Raw genomic sequence first — 20,728 nt, 5'->3', positions numbered from 1 at the left:
TGTGATTTTTTCAATTTGTCATTTTCAGGAAACATCTTTCCAAGTGGTTTTAATTTCAGGTGGTCATTTATCATTTGTTTTGATGAATTATGGAACAATTGTGCCAACTCAACGATATGTACAGGTGTGCATAACATAACAAGTTGAAATTATTCCAGTTGACTAACTTAAAAAGATTTTGTTTGATAATTTTTTCTTTTGATTAATTATTATAGGCTGGTTATGACACCATCAGCTCTAGATACCATTTCTCAATTACTGGATCGCTACAGAGTAACATCACAAGCTTAACATACAGCAGTAATGTCAATGTGTCAGGCAGATGGGCATTCAGAACAGATAATGGACTACGGGGTTGTCAATTTAATGGTAATGTCATTATTTCTCTTTAATTAAATTACTTTCTATTTGCTGTGACCATTGCAGTGGCCACTTTCCATTACAGTGTGGCTTATTTGTAAAAAAAAAAAAAAAAATCTTGTGAGAAAAAGAAGTTTTGTGTGAAACTATTGTAGGGATTCCAGTGCAACTTGGGGACTCTTTCTGGAGTGATGCCACCTGTCAGCAGAGATGCACCTGTACCAGCAGAGGCCTCCAGTGTAGCCATGAGCCCTGCAGTTATTCCCAAGCCTGCCGTCCAGCTGCCTTCCAATTCTCTTGCCAGAACATTCAACGGCAAACCTGTACCATCTCTGGTGACCCTCACTACTATACCTTTGATTATCAAGTTTTTCACTTCCAAGGGACCTGCACTTATGTTCTGTCTGAGGTTAGTCTTTCTCTATATGGCTTTCTGTTTATAGTATAAAAGGTATGAAACAACTCAGTAATCCTTGAATTACTTAGGCTTGTGGCAACGGTTTGCCATACTATCGCATTGAGGGCAAAAATGAGCATCGGGGCAGCACACATGTGTCATGGACACGGATGGTCAGAGTGTTTGTCTATGACGAAGTAATTGAACTGGTCAAAGATCACTATAATGACGCAAGGGTTAGTATGACAATTCTGCTTTAATTCTCATTTGAATGCAGCCTTCTGTACTAATTCCTAATTTCCTTTTTTTTCCAACATTGTCCAGGTTAATGGAAGCTTTGCAGCAACCCCCTTTGCCCTCCGCAATGGCTCCATTCAGGTCTATCAGTCAGGTTTTTCTTTGACCATTAGCACAGACTTTGGTCTGGTTGTTACATATGATGCATACAGCTACGTCAGCATCTCTGTACCTTATGACTACCTTAACGCCACCTGCGGTCTGTGTGGAAACTTTAATCTGCGCCCTGAAGATGACTTCCGTTCACCCAGTGGGGAGATCTTGAGCTCAGATGTGGACTTTGCCAACAGTTGGATAGTGCAAAGTGACATAGATCCTGAATGCCATAATGTCAGGTGCACGGGTCTGGCTTGTGCTGTTTGTACCACTGATGAAATTAGTGTTTACAGTGACACCAACCACTGTGGAATCTTAGGAGATGTTGCCGGCCCATTCGCCTCTTGCCACCCTGTGCATGTGCCACAGACCTTTATAGAGAACTGTGTCTATGATGTTTGCTTGGGAGGAGGGTACCAGCCCATTCTGTGCCAGGCTCTCAATGTGTATGCTACTCAGTGTCAACAGCAGGGTGTACACCTTGGGCAGTGGAGACAGCAGGGCTTTTGTGGTAGGCATCTTGTTGAGATGAATGATTTGTCTAACTAAAAGATTACAGGGACTGATTAGTAATCTTTATTTTCTTCTGCCATTCCCAGAGATTCAATGCCCTCAACACAGTCATTTTGAGCCTCAAGGAACAGGCTGCCCTGCAACGTGCAGTAATCCATCTGCCCCACTGAACTGTCCCTTGCCCAATCAGGAGAGCTGTATATGTGATCCTGGATACATTCTCAGTGCTGGAGAGTGTGTGCCTGAAGCAAACTGTGGCTGCACCTTCGAGGGCTTCTATTACACTGAAGGACAGTCAGTGGTGTTGGACGGTGACTGTGGGAGACGGTGTGTATGCAGCAGCATGTCAATGATCTGTCATCGTCAACAGTGTGGTCCAGCAGAGATGTGTGGAGTCCATGATGGTGTGAGAGGCTGCAGACCCATCGGTTATGCTACCTGTTCGGTTGAAAACCTAGGGTCATATCATACCTTTGATGGACAAAGTTTCAGATACCACGGAGCTTGCGGATTGACCCTTGTTAGAGTGATGGGGCCATCCCCCCTACCACACTTTGTATTGACAGTGGAGAAAGTACCCAGGGGCCTTCATGACTTTGCCAGGTTCCTGAAGTTTGAGACAGAAGGAATCCAGGTCGCCATTGAAATGGGAGAGGGCAGCAATGTAAAGGTTAGGCAAAAATATCAAGTCACTAAACTTTTATTTAGTAAAAGAGCATAATTGCATTATTTTTCAAATTCATATGCTAAATGGAAAAGTTTATCTGTGTATCATTCTCTTCAGGTGGATGGACAGATGGTTGGTCTGCCTGTCACTGTTGGCTCTGGTCAAATCCGCATCTATCACAGTAGTGTGAGGGGTTTTGTTTTGGAAACAAACTTTGGGGTGACCGTGAGAGCCGACTGGCCACACATTGTCCGAGTCACAGCACCAAGCACATACAACGGTACACTTGGGGGTCTGTGTGGGAACTTGAATGGAGACATTGCTGATGAGTTTTACACTCCAGACGCTGTCCTTTTGAATGACACGCAGCTGTTTGCGGACAGCTGGCGTGATGGATCCCTATCAGCCCACTGTGAGGACCCACCTGACATCTGGGAACCAGGACATTATCAGAACAGTAGCCAGTTCAATGAACAATGTGGTATCATGGCTATGGACGATGGACCATTTGCTGAGTGCAGCAGAACACTAGATCCTCAGCAGCGGATAGCAGATTGCATTAAATTGCTGGAGCAGACTCAAGGTTCCAGAAAGGCCCTATGTGAGGCCCTGCGAGGTTACACGCTGCTTTGCCAACAGAATGGCATTGCAGTTGAAGAGTGGAGAAGTTTCATCCACTGCGGTAAGCATCTGCTCACCTACATATGAAAGCGCTATATAAATGCCTCATTCATTCATTCATTCACCTTAAACTCTCATTAAGCTCCAATATGCTTCTGTCATTGTTTTTATGCTTTTGTAATTTCAGAATCCACCTGTCCGGCAAATACCCATTATGAAGTGTGTGGCACGTCCTGTCCTGCTTCCTGCCCCAGCCTCTCATTTCCATTTCAGTGTGCCTTGCAGTGTCAGGAAGGATGCCAGTGTAATGATGGAAATGTGTTAAATGGAGATCGCTGTGTGCCCCCCACGGGTTGTGGTTGCCACTACTCTGGGCGTTATCGGCAGGCTGGAGAGAGGTTCTGGCATGGTGAAGAGTGTCAGTTCTTGTGTGTTTGTGATGGAATCACTGGAAACGTTCATTGCACACCATCGTCTTGCAGCGAAGAAGAGGTCTGCCATGTGTTGGATGGCGAGTATGGCTGCCATCCTCATCCACATGCTCGTTGCTCTGCTTCGGGTGACCCCCACTACATATCATTTGATGGATCCGTCTTTGACTTCCAGGGCACATGCCGCTATGTGCTAGCAACAGTATGTAATGACACTATTGGGCTTCCGCATTTCCAGGTGGATGCAAGGAACGAGGCGTGGCATGGACTCCGGGTGGCAATTACTGTTGAAGTTTTTGTCAATGCGTCTGGGCATCTTGTGCACATGTCACAGGACATGAACGGTCATTCTACCGTTGAGGTAATCAAGCATCACTCACTGTAATTTTCCTTTATTTATTGGTGATAGATAAAAACATAATTGCAATGATCCACAAGAGATTTTCTTAAAACACAAAAGACTTTCTTCTGCCTTGTATTATATCTAGAACACACCCAGAAGTGCGTTCCTATTCTAGCCTTAATGTATTTAGTATTTAGTTATAAGCAATATTCCCTTTGCTTTTAAATAAGCTATTGGTTTTATTCTCTTTTCAAACAGGTTGATGGAGAGACCAGAAACCTTCCCATACTGCTTGACTCTGGTCGGGTGTCAGTCTATTCCAGTGCACAGTACACATTTGTATCAACTGACATTGGTTTCAGCGTGAGTTATGGCTCCTGGGCAGTGAACATCATTGTACCAGCAGAGTACAGTGGGGTTACGTGTGGCCTCTGTGGCAATTTCAACGGCCAGATGAACGATGACTTCATGATGCCTTCTGGGGCTCTGGTACGCTCAGCAGACCAGTTTGGGGCAAGTTGGAAGGTTGAGGATGAGCTGCCATGCAATGATGGGTGTGGAAACAATTGCCCTTTGTGTCAGGATGAGACAACTTCCCGTTCCCTGTGCGACATCATCAGGTCCAGTGAGGGCCCATTTAGCTTCTGCCATGTGTATGTAGATCCTGAAGCCTACTTTAATGACTGTGTGTTTGATGTGTGCCTTTCTGGTAACCGGAATGATGTCCTATGTCGCTCGATCCAAACCTATGTGAGTGCCTGTCAATCTAACAATGCTGTAATCTACCCCTGGAGAGAGAGTACATCCTGTGGTGAGTGATATCATTTTAGGTTATTTCCTTTAGTGTGTCATTAGTTTCTATTGTGAACAAATGGTAAACATTTATATGACATGCTTGACATCTAATTATTTTGTTTGTTACATTACCAGCCATGACCTGCTCAGAGAACAGCCACTATGAGTTGTGTGGCACAGACTGTGGTCACACTTGCGCCAGCAGCATTGATGCTAGTTGTGAGCACACATGCTCAGAGGGATGCTTCTGTGATGATGGATTGGTGAGGAGTGGAGGACGCTGTGTACCAGTGGAGCAATGTGGCTGCCTTCATGATGGATTCTACTTTAATGTGAGGATTGAAACTCTCTTTTGAGAAAGAGACAAACAACTCCTCAAACATACTCATGTCCTCTGTTCTGGAAATGTAACGTTCGACCTTTTGTGGTATGATTGCATAGGTTGGCGAGCAGTTCTGGGATCTAGAATGTTCTCAACTCTGTGAGTGTTTTGCTCCAAATGATATGCGCTGCTCTGCTTCATCTTGCCAACCGACTATGGAGTGTACAGTCAGAGGTGGACGTCGGGGCTGCTATGGTCAGTGCACATCTGTGATATCGTTTATATTAACTTTTGTTAATTACATCAGCATTTGCTTTTGGGTAGATGATCACCATCTTTTTCATGGAAACTCCTCTTTACAGAAGAGAGCACCACACATATGACCACCACCAGGTCAAGTCTTCCCTCAGGTAATTTTGTAACAATTTAGAAAAAAATAATACACAAATATTAAAATAAGTTATGTAATATGTGATATCAGTGATGATATTTGAGTTTTTTTTACTCATTCTCACAGGTCTATTTGATCCATTTGGAGCTTGATTTTTGATTTATTATTAAAAAAAATCTGTATAAATCTTTCAAGACAGGTACACCATGAGCTTTTGAGGGGTTTTTTTTTCAATCAGTGGTAGAGTAAATGCTACTTATAAAGCCATAAGTTGCTAGATTGTCAATTCCTATTTAGTGTTAATTCCAGATAAAGAACTACACTGCCCATAATCCTTAAAAGAAAAATCCATTGTGAAATCGAGTACTTGCTTTTTCCAACTTTTTATATATTTGTGTATATTATTAATTTTCAATCTATTTAAAATTCATTGTTTTTATACTTATAACCGCTGATGTTACTTAAATAGTTATATAATTGTCATTTGCAATGCTTTATGGGACTGTAGTAAATTTCATCATGAAAGATGTACTGTATAGTGCACATTCTTGTGCTCTCGTCTTTCCCAGATTCTCACATACCTTTTTTCAGTCAAAGTTTGTAATGTTGTGATTTGTCTCCGAGGAGTTTGACTTTGTTCAGAACTCTTTATTGAAGAACTCTTTCAAATCCTTATGGATAAATTAAATAGAAAAATATTTTGGGGAGAGAGGGTGCAAATGACATTCATTGTTGTGCTCTATAGAGATGTCAGAGTTGGCATTTAATGTGGTAAAAAATCTTTTTCTCTCTACAGAACAGAGCACCACATACATAACCACCACCAGCTCAAGCATTCCCCCAGGTATTTTTGAAAGAATTTGTAGAAAAAAGACAGTTAATGCAAAGGTGAAGTCATTTGAACTGATATCAGTTTTGATACCCCCCCATAAATTCCCACAGCTGTGTTTTATCCATTTGGAGCTGGTGACACAGAGAATGATCGCTCTGATGATGGGAGTTCATCTGTGATCTACCTTCTGCAACAGTTCATATTTTTTGGACAAACATATAGCCGAATATATGTAAGTCAGTGTAATATGCCAGCTTTTTTCATTTGTGATTATGGTCTCAATATGGAGGTCACCTGTGAGGAAATAACCATTCATTGCATTTTTTCTTTCTGTTACTAATGACTTCTGAAAACTCAATTTTATTTATTTATTTAATTGTATGTATTATCCCTTTTGGTACCACTTTAGATTTGGTAACACTGATCCAAATAATTAGTGGTTCCTTTAGAAAGATGTAGTAACACTTGAGTCATTACTATCCAAAAGCTTACAATGACTTCAGTCGATATTAGGTAGTTATCAAGCTTTTCACTTGGTAACACTGATCCAAATTATGCGTAGTTCCTTTAGAAGGATGTAGTAACACTTGATTAATTGCTAATGGTTTACCATTACCTTATATTATACTTTATGCATTATTAATATTAATTATGAACCTGTATATAGTAGTTCTTAGTATTCCTCAGTGAGGTAGTAGTCCAGGAAAAGTAACTCATTTTGGAGCTAAAAATAGAACTAATTGTAAAATAATTTTTTTCAGCATAGATAATTTCTATAAGGTGTCCACAACAACATAAAAGTCCTAAAAAATCCTAGTTGAGGAAATATGTTAAATTCTCATCAATGCGAGATGTGTGCCAGACTAAGGCCACTCTAAACTAGTTTCTCCTCCATGTTGTGGAAAGAGCCTCTGCAGTGGAAAGATGCAGATGTCCACTGCACAGGTGTGCCAATGTGCTCCTAGCCTCCTCCTGAGAGCAACACGTTCCCCTTGTTCTGTTTTACTAAAGTGATTGTAAAGTGTGATTTATACTTCTGCATCAAATCGACGGTTTCACACTATAGTTGAACACAAAGAGAAGGAGCACACACATAGTGTATATATAATAAATAGTTTGTTATTACTTGTTACTGTTTTTCACTGCGCTCCAAAATTTCTTTGTGTGCTCCTACATTTTTTCATTTAGGAGCACATGTGCTCCTTGGGAAAAACCTTAGCGTAGAACCCTGTATAGGAAGGGACCATCCTGGTGGTGGTGGGGAGGATGGAGGGGAAGGAACCATCTTGGTGGTGGTGGGGAGGATGGAGGTGAATGAAAGCGTCAGCATCTGCGAACTCAAACATGTGCAAGTACTGGTCTTTTATACCGCAAGTACTAGACATGATTGGATAGATGAGAAGGTAATAAGTGATGTAGCAATTAAGTCTTCCTGGCAGAACTTAACGCTAAAGCTTCCATTTCCCGATACCCAAGAAACAGTCACAACTGACTTGAGTATTGCAAGTGAGCTATATGACCAAGTCATGTCCTCTAATATGCCGATGGAAGAACTTTGTTCTGCTGAAGTTTTGGAGAGTGTCCAGAGTGCACTCAACAACAAGAAGGAAACAATACATATGAGGACAGCACAGCTTTGGCTGCAGTACATGGACATGATTGATATTCTGAGAAACTTTATCAAAGCTGAGAGGACAGGCAACTGGAGATTGCACCTTCAGTGTGTTCATGATATGCTACCCTACTTTGCCGCTTCTGGACACAGACTATATGCAAAGTCAGCCTATGTATACCTGCAAATGATGACAGCCCTACCTTAAACACATCCAGATGTCCACAAGAAATTTGAGGAGGGATTTTACGTAGTGAGGCGGAGCAACAGGTTTTAAGCTGGACTGTCCACTGATCTCATTATTGAGCATGCTCATGAGAAGTGTAAAAACACATGGAGGCTTAACAAGAGGAAAAGGATTTACAGAGGCTCAATGTTTGGTGTGGGTCCTCTCATTGCCAGCATGTGCAAACAAACATCAACAATGCTATGCAGTCCTTCACGGATGTCTCATATGAGACCAGCGACCAACATAAAGGGGTGCCTCCGTGACCCCTGAAGACTATACCGGCGGGGGTTATACCCCTGGCAGGTACTACCAAGCCAGGCAGTTTTCAGGTTAGAGGCCAGTCTAAAAGCAGCATTGCCATCACCCATTGGCAGTAGGATGATTGGATGAAGATTGGGCTGATTTGTCATACATATGAATGGTGTTTCTGCCACTGCACATTAGGACATATTCAATAAGTGTGGAGCTCATGTGCATATTCAGATTTATTTCAAAAGAAACTTGTAATACAAAAAACGTTACTTTTCATGTATACTTTTACTTTGTAAAGTTTTATTGTGGTAGGAGTAAAGGGGAAAAAAAACTATTTGGGTGTATTTTGGGCATATTCGATTAGTGTATAGCTCATTTGCATATTAAAATTCATTTTCAAAGAAACTTGTAATACAAAAATATTTACTTTTCATGGGTACTTTCATTGTGTAAAGTTTCATTTTGATAGGAGTAAAGGAAAAAAATAGCCTCATTAGGGTGTATTGTTGCCTGGCCTTATTGGCATACATCTCGGATTGATGAGAATTTAACATATTTCCTCAACTAGGATTTCTTAGGACTTTTAGTATGTTGTTCTGGACACCTCGAAATGATCTAAGCTGCAAAAAATTATTTTACAATTAGTCTGTCGAAAAACGCTACTTTGCCTGGGCCATAGTTACTATAGTTCAACTGAGCGCTATTACTTACTAATTTGTTACTTAGAGTTTCTTGTTAGTTAGTAGTTACTAATAGTGTGTTACTTATTTGTTCCTGTGTTGTTATTCATTAATGAAGGAACAGTATTCTAAAGTGTTACCAGAAAGGGTGTATGATAAGAAATCTTTATCTCTTTCAGGTCAACAACAATGGACACCTGACTTTTGATGGGCCATTTAGCAGCTGGACTCCATACCAGTTTCCAAGTTATGGTGGAAGAGACATCATCGCTCCATTCTGGACAGATATTGATAATCGTGGTAATGGTGTAATTTCGTATCGTCAGTACACCTCTGGCAGTGTCCTTACAGAGGCCACACAGGACATTAACCAATACATCCCTGACCTGAGCTTTTCTGCTACGTGGGTCTTTGTTGCAACATGGGACAGAGTTGCATATTTCCCTCTATTAGGAACAGTAAGAAACCAATTTTATAAATTCTTTCTGTTCTTGTTGAATGAAAAATGTAATAAAATGATTGAACATCATGAAGCAAAGTTGCTACACATTACTGGGTAAATTTTTTGTGACATTCAGAAAACTTTCGTTGGTCAGCACTTTATTTTTATTGTTGTCTTTTTTCAGGAAACATCTTTTCAAGTGGTTTTGATTTCAGATGGCCATTTCTCATTTGTTTTAATTAATTATGGAACAATTGCGCCAACTCAACGATATGTACAGGTGTGCACAACATGGGAAATAAAAAAAATATAGATCTATGAGACTATATAAATAAGATGCTGAAAGCCTTGTCCTAATTTTTCACAGGCTGGTTATGACACCATCAACTCCAGATACCATTTCTCATTTCCTGGATCATTCTCCAGTAACATCACATACTTAACATACAGCAGTAATGTCAATGTGTCAGGCAGATGGGCATTCAGAACAGATCATGGATCACGGGGTTGTCAATTTAATGGTATTTTTTTTTTTTTTTCTCCCATTGATGTGATCCTAGACTGAATAAATCATTTGGCATTCAGTTGCCAATTTAAACAGTATTGTACATTACTGGTGAATCAAGAAGTCTTAGAAATGTTTTTAGATATTTATTCCCTAAACATCCAGTAATTTTGAGTTAATAGCCATGTAAAACTGTTATGCTGTAGGTATTCCAGTGCAACTTGGGGACTCTTTCTGGAGTGATGCCACCTGTCAGCAGAGATGCACCTGTACCAGCAGCGGCCTCCAGTGTAGCCATGAGCCCTGCACTTATTCCCAAGCCTGCCGTCCAGCTGCCTTCCAATACTCTTGCCAGAACATTCAACGGCAAACTTGTACCATCTCCGGTGACCCTCACTACTATACCTTTGATTATCAAGTTTTTCACTTCCAAGGGACCTGCACTTATGTTCTGTCTGAGGTTAGTCTTTCTCTATATGGCTTTCTGTTTATAGTATAAAAGGTATGAAACAACTCATTAATCCTTGAATTATTTAGGCTTGTGGCAACGGTTTGCCATACTATCGCATTGAAGGCAAAAATGAGCATCGGGGCAGCACACATGTGTCATGGACACGGATGGTCAGAGTGTTTGTCTATGACGAAGTAATTGAACTGGTCAAAGATCACTATAATGACGCAAGGGTTAGTATGACAATTCTGCTTTAATTCTCATTTGAATGCAGCCTTCTGTACAAATTCCTAATTTCCTTTTTTTTCCAACATTGTCCAGGTTAATGGAAGCTTTGCAGCAACCCCCTTTGCCCTCCGCAATGGCTCCATTCAGGTCTATCAGTCAGGTTTTTCTTTGACCATTAGCACAGACTTTGGTCTGGTTGTTACATATGATGCATACAGCTACGTCAGCATCTCTGTACCTTATGACTACCTTAACGCCACCTGCGGTCTGTGTGGAAACTTTAATCTGCGGCCTGAAGATGACTTCCGTTCACCCAGTGGGGAGATCTTGAGCTCAGATGTGGACTTTGCCAACAGTTGGATAGTGCAAAGTGACATAGATCCTGAATGCCATAATGTCAGGTGCACGGGTCTGGCTTGTGCTGTTTGTACCACTGATGAAATTAGTGTTTACAGTGACACCAACCACTGTGGAATCTTAGGAGATGTTGCCGGCCCATTCGCCTCTTGCCACCCTGTGCATGTGCCACAGACCTTTATAGAGAACTGTGTCTATGATGTTTGCTTGGGAGGAGGGTACCAGCCCATTCTGTGTCAGGCTCTCAATGTGTATGCTACTCAGTGTCAACAGCAGGGTGTACACCTTGGGCAGTGGAGACAGCAGGGCTTTTGTGGTAGGTATCTTGTTGAGATGAATGATTTGTCTAACTAAAAGATTACAGGGACTGATTAGTATTCTTTATTTTCTTCCGCCATTCCCAGAGATTCAATGCCCTCAACACAGTCATTTTGAGCCTCAAGGAACAGGCTGCCCTGCAACGTGCAGTAATCCATCTGCCCCACTGAACTGTCCCTTGCCCAATCAGGAGAGCTGTATATGTGATCCTGGATACATTCTCAGTGCTGGAGAGTGTGTGCCTGAAGCAAACTGTGGCTGCACCTTCGAGGGCTTCTATTACACTGAAGGACAGTCAGTGGTGTTGGACGGTGACTGTGGGAGACGGTGTGTATGCAGCAGCATGTCAATGATCTGTCATCGTCAACAGTGTGGTCCAGCAGAGATGTGTGGAGTCCATGATGGTGTGAGAGGCTGCAGACCCATCGGTTATGCTACCTGTTCGGTTGAAAACCTAGGGTCATATCATACCTTTGATGGACAAAGTTTCAGATACCACGGAGCTTGCGGATTGACCCTTGTTAGAGTGATGGGGCCATCCCCCCTACCACACTTTGTATTGACAGTGGAGAAAGTACCCAGGGGCCTTCATGACTTTGCCAGGTTCCTGAAGTTTGAGACAGAAGGAATCCAGGTCGCCATTGAAATGGGAGAGGGCAGCAATGTAAAGGTTAGGCAAAAATATCAAGTCACTAAACTTTTATTTAGTAAAAGAGCATAATTGCATTATTTTTCAAATTCATATGCTAAATGGAAAAGTTTATCTGTGTATCATTCTCTTCAGGTGGATGGACAGATGGTTGGTCTGCCTGTCACTGTTGGCTCTGGTCAAATCCGCATCTATCACAGTAGTGTGAGGGGTTTTGTTTTGGAAACAAACTTTGGGGTGACCGTGAGAGCCGACTGGCCACACATTGTCCGAGTCACAGCACCAAGCACATACAACGGTACACTTGGGGGTCTGTGTGGGAACTTGAATGGAGACATTGCTGATGAGTTTTACACTCCAGACGCTGTCCTTTTGAATGACACGCAGCTGTTTGCGGACAGCTGGCGTGATGGATCCCTATCAGCCCACTGTGAGGACCCACCTGACATCTGGGAACCAGGACATTATCAGAACAGTAGCCAGTTCAATGAACAATGTGGTATCATGGCTATGGACGATGGACCATTTGCTGAGTGCAGCAGAACACTAGATCCTCAGCAGCGGATAGCAGATTGCATTAAATTGCTGGAGCAGACTCAAGGTTCCAGAAAGGCCCTATGTGAGGCCCTGCGAGGTTACACGCTGCTTTGCCAACAGAATGGCATTGCAGTTGAAGAGTGGAGAAGTTTCATCCACTGCGGTAAGCATCTGCTCACCTACATATGAAAGCGCTATATAAATGCCTCATTCATTCATTCATTCACCTTAAACTCTCATTAAGCTCCAATATGCTTCTGTCATTGTTTTTATGCTTTTGTAATTTCAGAATCCACCTGTCCGGCAAATACCCATTATGAAGTGTGTGGCACGTCCTGTCCTGCTTCCTGCCCCAGCCTCTCATTTCCATTTCAGTGTGCCTTGCAGTGTCAGGAAGGATGCCAGTGTAATGATGGAAATGTGTTAAATGGAGATCGCTGTGTGCCCCCCACGGGTTGTGGTTGCCACTACTCTGGGCGTTATCGGCAGGCTGGAGAGAGGTTCTGGCATGGTGAAGAGTGCCAGTTCTTGTGTGTTTGTGATGGAATCACTGGAAATGTTCATTGCACACCATCGTCTTGCAGCGAAGAAGAGGTCTGCCATGTGTTGGATGGCGAGTATGGCTGCCATCCTCATCCACATGCTCGTTGCTCTGCTTCGGGTGACCCCCACTACATGTCATTTGATGGATCCGTCTTTGACTTCCAGGGCACATGCCGCTATGTGCTAGCAACAGTATGTAATGACACTATTGGGCTTCCGCATTTCCAGGTGGATGCAAGGAACGAGGCTTGGCATGGACTCCGGGTGGCAATTACTGTTGAAGTTTTTGTCAACGTGTCTGGGCATCTTGTGCACATGTCACAGGACATGAACGGCCATTCTACCGTTGAGGTAATCAAGCATCACTCACTGTAATTTTCCTTTATTTATTGGTGATAGATAAAAACATAATTGCAATGATTCACAACAGAGATTTTCTTAAAACACAAAAGACTTTCCTCTGCCTTGTATTATATCTAGAACACACCCAGAAGTGCGCTTCTATTCTAGCCTTAATGTATTTAGTTATAAGCAATATTGCCTGCTTGGCTTTTAAATAAGCTATTGGTTTTATTCTCTTTTCAAACAGGTTGATGGAGAGACCAGAAACCTTCCCATACTGCTTGACTCTGGTCGGGTGTCAGTCTATTCCAGTGCACAGTACACATTTGTATCAACTGACTTTGGTTTCAGCGTGAGTTATGGCTCCTGGGCAGTGAACCTCATTGTACCAGCAGAGTACAGTGGGGTTACGTGTGGCCTCTGTGGCAACTTCAACGGCCAGATGAACGATGACTTCATGATGCCTTCTGGGGCTCTGGTACGCTCAGCAGACCAGTTTGGGGCAAGTTGGAAGGTTGAGGATGAGCTGCCATGCAATGATGGGTGTGGAAACAATTGCCCTTTGTGTCAGGATGAGACAACTTCCCGTTCCCTGTGCGACATCATCAGGTCCAGTGAGGGCCCATTTAGCTTCTGCCATGTGTATGTAGATCCTGAAGCCTACTTTAATGACTGTGTGTTTGATGTGTGCCTTTCTGGTAACCGGAATGATGTCCTATGTCGCTCGATCCAAACCTATGTGAGTGCCTGTCAATCTAACAATGCTGTAATCTACCCCTGGAGAGAGAGTACATCCTGTGGTGAGTGATATCATTTTAGGTTATTTCCTTTAGTGTGTCATTAGTTTCTATTGTGAACAAATGGTAAACATTTATATGACATGCTTGACATCTAATTATTTTGTTTGTTACATTACCAGCCATGACCTGCTCAGAGAACAGCCACTATGAGTTGTGTGGCACAGACTGTGGTCACACTTGCGCCAGCAGCATTGATGCTAGTTGTGAGCACACATGCTCAGAGGGATGCTTCTGTGATGATGGATTGGTGAGGAGTGGAGGACGCTGTGTACCGGTGGAGCAATGTGGCTGCCTTCATGACGGATTCTACTTTAATGTGAGGATTGAAACTCTTTTTTTGACAAAGAGACAAACAACTCCTCAAACATACTCATGTCGTCTGGTCTAGAAATGTAAAGTTCGAACTTGTGTGGTATGATTTCATAGGTGGGCGAGAAATTCTGGGATCTAGAATGTTCTCAACTCTGTGAGTGTTTTGCTCCAAATGATATGCGCTGCTCTGCTTCATCTTGCCAATCGACTATGGAGTGTACAGTCAGAGGTGGACGTCGGGGCTGCTATGGTCAGTGCACATCTGTGATATCGCTCATATTAACTTTTCTGATTTGCTTTATCTTTGCATTTATTTTTATAATCTATACAATTAGTTTTCTGCTAGTGTTGTTTTTGTCATTATGGATTTTTTTTTTTTTAGAAACATTTAATAGTTAATGGTACACTTTAAGGACCAAGGCCACTGAAACAGTGGATGATCACTTTTTAATAGGCATTTCAGAGCTGGTAAAAATACTGTCAGGGTTCTGTCACTTCTGTCTTTATTTCTTGGTTTCACGAGTTCACACTTACAAATAAGTCAGATAGAATAAATGGTATGCATATTTGGCGTGCTCTCTGAGGAGAGGGCTCCGGGTTCGGTATTTTGACTTCCCCGTATTCCTGGCTGTGGAAGGAACAAGTCGAGAGTGAGGTGTCGGGGGGGTGGAGGGATGCTGAAAAACTTTCAAGGAATATAGGTGAGTCGACTGAGTGCCTATATGCTTCCTCTCATGCTGATGGGATATTCATGATGATTGTTGATGACAAGTTAATTGGATTTATTATTTGAACGTGCTCCTCCCGAACTTTGTCTTGTAAAACATAATTTTGTGACAGAGCCCTGACACTCTAGCCTGGGAAAAGCCTGGGAAAGCCAAAATGAGATTTGCTCTGAAAGTTAGTCTGTCAAAGAGCTCATTCAAGCCCATTTCCAATCCGTCGAAATTGAGGCACCAATCAGAAAGGTTGGGGCGGGCTTTACACGATGACGACAGCGCTGGGATTTTGAAGCAGATTTTGTAGCCTACATTACAAAGATGGATGCCGCCGTCGAACATCACTCGTTCGAATCAGCTATCGCGTCTGTTTTAAGCGATTTGAACGTTTCCTTTTTGTTAAAAACCAAGCAAAGAACAACACTTTGTTTCTCCGCCGCTCTGCATACGTCATCTCCTTCATCGCTCTGATTGGGTTTAGGTCTATCCGCGACGTCCGTTGGTGACGCCCCTCTGGAAATGATTTGTCTATGACGCTTTGCCAGAACTCAGTTAAAACTGAGAATGGTCTGATTTTAACCAGGCTACTGACACTCCTGTTTTCTCTTGTCCTTGTCCGAGCCGTGCGCTCTCTTGTCTGTATGCCTTGTTACATGTGCGGGGCGTGGTGTTTGGACCCCGGCACGTCAGTCAAGTTTGGTTTCGGTTCTGTTTCGGGATTCGGACATTCATGCTCCGCATGTTTGTATTCTGTTGTGTGAGCGCACAGGATGAGCTTTCGCTCGTTCTCATGCGCTCTGTCTTGTCACAAGAGCGTGCGGTTTCGAGTTCGATCGGGCCGCTCTGTTTGCGTGTGTTATGTCATTTCCTGTGTAGCACGCAGTTCGTGTTTACATCGGCCGCGTGCTTTCATGTCACGTTTTGTCTTGTGCTGAGTAGCACACAGCTTGTGTTTTACACTAAAACACAGTTTTTGTTGTCTGTTTTGTTTGATTTTATTATCATTAATAAGCCCATCAACTCTGCACCCGAGTCCTTGCTACTTTCATCACACCCATACCTGACAAATATGTAATATGACAAAGATAAAAAAAAAAATTCTCTGCACAGAAGAGAGCACCACACACATGACCACATCCAGATCTTCCACATACCTTCCCTCCGGTATTTTCTGGAAGATCTTGGTCTATTGGAGATCTTTTTCAAAACCATTTTCAATGGATATAATTAATAGGAAAAGTACTTTGAGAACTAAGGCTGCTGAACAAGTGGATGGTCACTATTGTGCACTAAAGGCATTGCTTTGTCTTCCTTTTACAGAAGAGAGCACCACACACATGACCACCACCGGATCAAGCCTTCCCTCAGGTATATTTGGAACATTTTGGGAAAAGAAACAATGAATGCAAAGATGATGTCATGTGAACTGATATCAGTGATTTGATTTCCTTTTTTTTTTCATCTAATTCTAGGTCTGTGTGTGTGTGTGTGTTTTATCTTTACAGTTAGACCAGTAAAAAAAAAAAATGAATGTTGAATGTTTTATTGCAAATATTACTATTTTTAATAAAGGAAGATGTTATGTAATCAAAATGTGTTTTATATATGTCCCAGTTATTGTCATACATCTTGTGGTTCTCCTCTGTTTGTCAGACCGCTGTTCTGAGCTCAGCTGCACTGAGGATGAACGCTGTGAAGAGAAACATGGTGTTTATGGCTGTTTCTGCAAGGACAACCATCACAGTTCTCAGCGTGGATCCTTTGGTTGGACTCATTCAGCATTTCAAATATACGTTCATCATTGATCACATTTTTGTTTTTTATCATTGTTGACATTCTCTTGAATATTTTTCTCTCTCAGATTTCTCTGAAACCTGTGAACGCAGCTCTGGCTCCATGTCTCTGTCTCGCTGTCAGCTTTTTGAGGCTGGTTTTCCTTCTGACATCTTACACCTCAATGACCCCAAGTGCAGAGGAACAGTCCGGAATGGCAGAGTGGAGTTCTATTTTGACAACAATGACCACATCTGTGGGACAAGTCTTGTGGTATTGCATACATGCTCAAATGATCAAAAGAACAACAAATCCTTTTTGCAATTCTTTTATAATTCTTTAAAAAGTCCTTTAATGTACAAATGTTCAAATAATATGTGCCTACAGGCCAATGGCACCCACTTCATCTATGAGAACTTTATTGTGGGAGAGCCAGACACAGTTGGACATCTCATCAGCAGGAAGAGAATTCTGAAGCTTTCTTTCAGCTGTGTGTACTTACAAACCCAAACACTCTCCATGGACATCAACCCTCTGGAGAGGTATGCACTAAATTCAGCCAACTTACTGACTAACTATTTAAAATATTCTTATTTGTAGTTGACACATCTCTTGTAAAATTATTCCAACAGCATTGTGCACAGGATCCTTCCTGCTGGTCAAGGGACATATCAGGTCAGGATGATTCCCTATCAGGATGCTGAATTCACCCATCCCTTCACTGGTAGTGTGAACGCGGAGCTGGACAGCCGTATTTTTGTGGAAGTTCGTGTTGATGGAGTTGACAGCCGTCAGTTTGCCTCAGTGATTGACACATGTTGGGCTACACCTGTGAATGATCCTCATTACTCTGTCCGCTGGGACCTCATCGTTGGCATGTAAGTCAGTTTGTTTGTTTGATCGTTTATCTTCCTTAGCACTTTGTATTTTGCCAGAAAAAAATGACATTCATTACTCTTAAAAATACTTGGGATCAAAACCAATGACATTTTTATTATTTACTTACCCTCTAGTCATTCCAAACCTTATCAAACCTAGCCATTTTTTTTATTATCTTTTTAATATCGTTATTCTACTGTCCCAAAATGCTCAGGTGTCCCAATCCAGATGACAATACAGTGGACTTGCTGCAGAATGGTGTTTCCACATCCAGTCGTTTCTCCTTTGAGATGTTTATCTTCACTGCAAACTCCACAAAGGTTTACCTGCACTGCGCTATTCACCTTTGCCTTCAGACAGACAATCACTGCTCAGTGGTGAGTTTATAAATTCATAAGTATTTTTAGATGTTTCTTATGAACATGGATATAGTTGTTGGTATTTGTACATCTATCAAGTTTCTTTAAGTAAAAGGTCAATACACAGAAAAGCAGACATTTGAGCTCCAGTCAATGGAGAAAAATGCCAATTGAATACAGTAGTTACACCATCTACCAGTAGAGGGCCTTATGGGGCCATGCTAACCAGCAAAACCTTGACCCCTTGGTTGACACAACTTGGTTGTATTTTCATCTGTATTTTAGCACTGTGACTCTGAACACCACCATAGAGAGGGCAGATCTGTGGACTTCCATGACAGTGCTTCCATATCTATGGGTCCATTGATGTGGTCTGACAGTAACAAAGGTGACTTATAAAACAAGAAAAAAAAAATTTTGTTCATATTTGAATATCAAATGAGCAAGTGTGTTGTAGTTCTGCACTGGTCTGGAACACAGTGGATGCAGAGGAATGATACAAACAGTAAAACATCTCTCAGTGCTGTTAACTGAAACATCAGCACTATTGAACCACTGCTTGCCCAATCAACTGACTGCTGTGTATATTCTCTGTTCACAGATACACAGGTGCCACGCCAAGTGCAAGTGTCCAAGGCTCCATGGCTGTGTGGTTCTCTGACTATATCACTTATTTCTCTGATGAGTGTCCTGATATTCTTCTAGAATATTTCCACTAAGAATCATCATAATTTTATCTAATCTATACTAGTCTAGTCTAAATCTCTTTTTCAATTAATGAGACACTGCTGATAAGACTTTTAATCTGACAGAATAATCATTTTATAAATCAAATCATTTTATAAATTGAGTCTAATTGCTATTGTTTGAATAAAGTATATAACAATGTGATAAACTGTCCATGTATTTTGCTCTTTGGTTTTAGTTACATATTTGTAATTTACTGTGTGTGTGTGTGTGTGTGTGTGTGTGTGTGTGGTGGGGGTGGTCAGTCCAGGTAAAGCCATACGTTATGACATTTTTTGGTCCCCATGAGGTAAACAGCTAAAACATCATATAGAATAATGTTTTTTGAAAATGTAAAACAGAAAGTTTTCTGTGATGGATAGGTTTAGGGGTGGATTAGGGGGATATAATATACAGTTTGTACAGTATAAAAATCATTATGTCAAGTTATATTTATTTATATAGCACTTTTACAATACAGATTAAAAAAAATGTGTGCTTTATTTAAACATTCAGTTTACAGTGTGAAACAACATAATAATAACACAACAACAGCATAGCAGAAAACAAAACAAATTTTTTTTACAGTGATGTAAACAAGAATGGGGAAAAAAGAGAAAAAAAGAAAAAGAAAAAAGAGGGCATTACTTAAATGAAAAGAAATCTAAACATTTAATAAAGTAAAAAGTTTGTAGGTCTTGCAAATTTTGCATGTTCTGAGTGCTTTTGGGTTAAGAGAGGATGAAATTGTAATCAAGTAATGTTTTATCTCATGTAAGAACACCAAAAAAAATGGTTTACAATTTGAAAACTTACATTTGTGAATATAAAATCTACATAGGAAAATAATTAGATTTATTATAAAGCAGGCATTTGAATCAGCTTTAAAAAAAAAATCCAAAAATAACAGTTTTGAGATTCATGGAGAAATTCTGCAAGATAATGCTTGAGATAAACCCACTAACATCTTTCCAAAGTTGCCGAGTAAAATTGCGTGACCAAAACAAGTGAAGAAGAGTTTCAGTGTCATTCTGACAGAAAGAGCAAGTAGTGTCAAAATCAGATCTGAATTTTTTCCTAAGGAAATTTTTAACTGGGTAAATATTATGAATTAATTTAAAGGATATTTCTTTTACTTTGTTTATGAGGAGAAACCTTTGTTGTATCAACGCATCCATATTTTTTTGCCAATTTAAATGATCAAAAAGTCCATTCCAATATGAGATTGCAGGAGGGGCAGAAATAATGTTCTCAAGGAATAGAACCCTTTCTTTATAATTCCTTCCTTTTTTTTCAGTGAAACATATCTCACCAATATGAGTGTTGATAGGTTCAGTGTTGATAGGCAAATATAGCGAACCCAAAGAGGGAGCATTATTTTTGAAAAGCATGAGTATGACAGATGGAATAGCATCCATAACTGTGGCAACTCTTTGGGAGTTACCGGTATATTCAGATTGTTTCAAAGCAGCTTTACAGAGATTCTTTGAAAAGTACTCATAAATCATGGAAACCCATTGTGTGTGTGTGTGTACACATTTGACATACAGTCTTTAAGCATATGGGATCCTCATGTTTGCATCTTGTTTTAAAGTTTAGGTTGATGTCAATCAACAACGGAATATTTATACAGACATTTTAAACGTCACAAGCTGTTTTGCAGCATTTTTCTCTGCAGCAGTCAATAACAGAAACATAATGTTCTTTTCTTGCATATATGTTACTTCTGTAAATAACTTGGAGTTTGACTAATTTCTCTTCATTCTTCACTGATACAAACATGATTTCACCACATCAATCAAATTGATACATTTTTAATGCATCATACAGCATAAATAATAAATCATTTTGCACAATTATTTATTAAAGGTACACTGTAACTTTTGTCCCTCTAGTCTAGCGGTTAAAAAAACGAACATGCACTTTGCTGAAGAAAATCGTTTTGGTTGT

The 20,728-nt window shown here is 41.0% G+C and overlaps 1 protein-coding gene across 1 annotated transcript; it reads left to right on the top strand.

Annotated features, from left to right (window-relative positions):
• The first annotated feature begins 34 nt into the window (after nt 1-34).
• Nucleotides 35-18,757, top strand: LOC130080164 (alpha-tectorin). Its single transcript, XM_056245461.1, has 35 exons — nt 35-124; nt 216-369; nt 516-769; nt 847-993; nt 1,082-1,661; nt 1,750-2,333; nt 2,448-3,012; nt 3,139-3,743; nt 3,984-4,536; nt 4,656-4,852; nt 4,962-5,097; nt 5,205-5,252; nt 6,030-6,077; nt 6,176-6,297; nt 9,018-9,296; nt 9,465-9,560; nt 9,648-9,801; nt 9,992-10,245; nt 10,323-10,469; nt 10,558-11,137; nt 11,226-11,809; nt 11,924-12,488; nt 12,615-13,219; nt 13,458-14,010; nt 14,130-14,326; nt 14,437-14,572; nt 16,152-16,205; nt 16,362-16,409; nt 16,695-16,805; nt 16,903-17,087; nt 17,202-17,356; nt 17,447-17,692; nt 17,908-18,070; nt 18,338-18,440; nt 18,654-18,757. Exons 1-35 carry the CDS (start codon nt 83-85, stop codon nt 18,755-18,757), a joined length of 9,354 nt encoding a protein of 3,117 aa, XP_056101436.1. The 5' UTR covers nt 35-82.
• Nucleotides 18,758-20,728: the final 1,971 nt, after the last annotated feature.

Source organism: Rhinichthys klamathensis, unplaced genomic scaffold (genome assembly GCF_029890125.1).
Source record: "Rhinichthys klamathensis goyatoka isolate OS25496 unplaced genomic scaffold, OSU_Roscu_1.1 h1tg000030l_1, whole genome shotgun sequence".
Classification (NCBI taxonomy): domain Eukaryota; kingdom Metazoa; phylum Chordata; class Actinopteri; order Cypriniformes; family Leuciscidae; genus Rhinichthys; species Rhinichthys klamathensis.
Note: the sequence above shows the minus strand (reverse complement) of the source record. Positions and strands in the feature narration are given on the sequence as shown.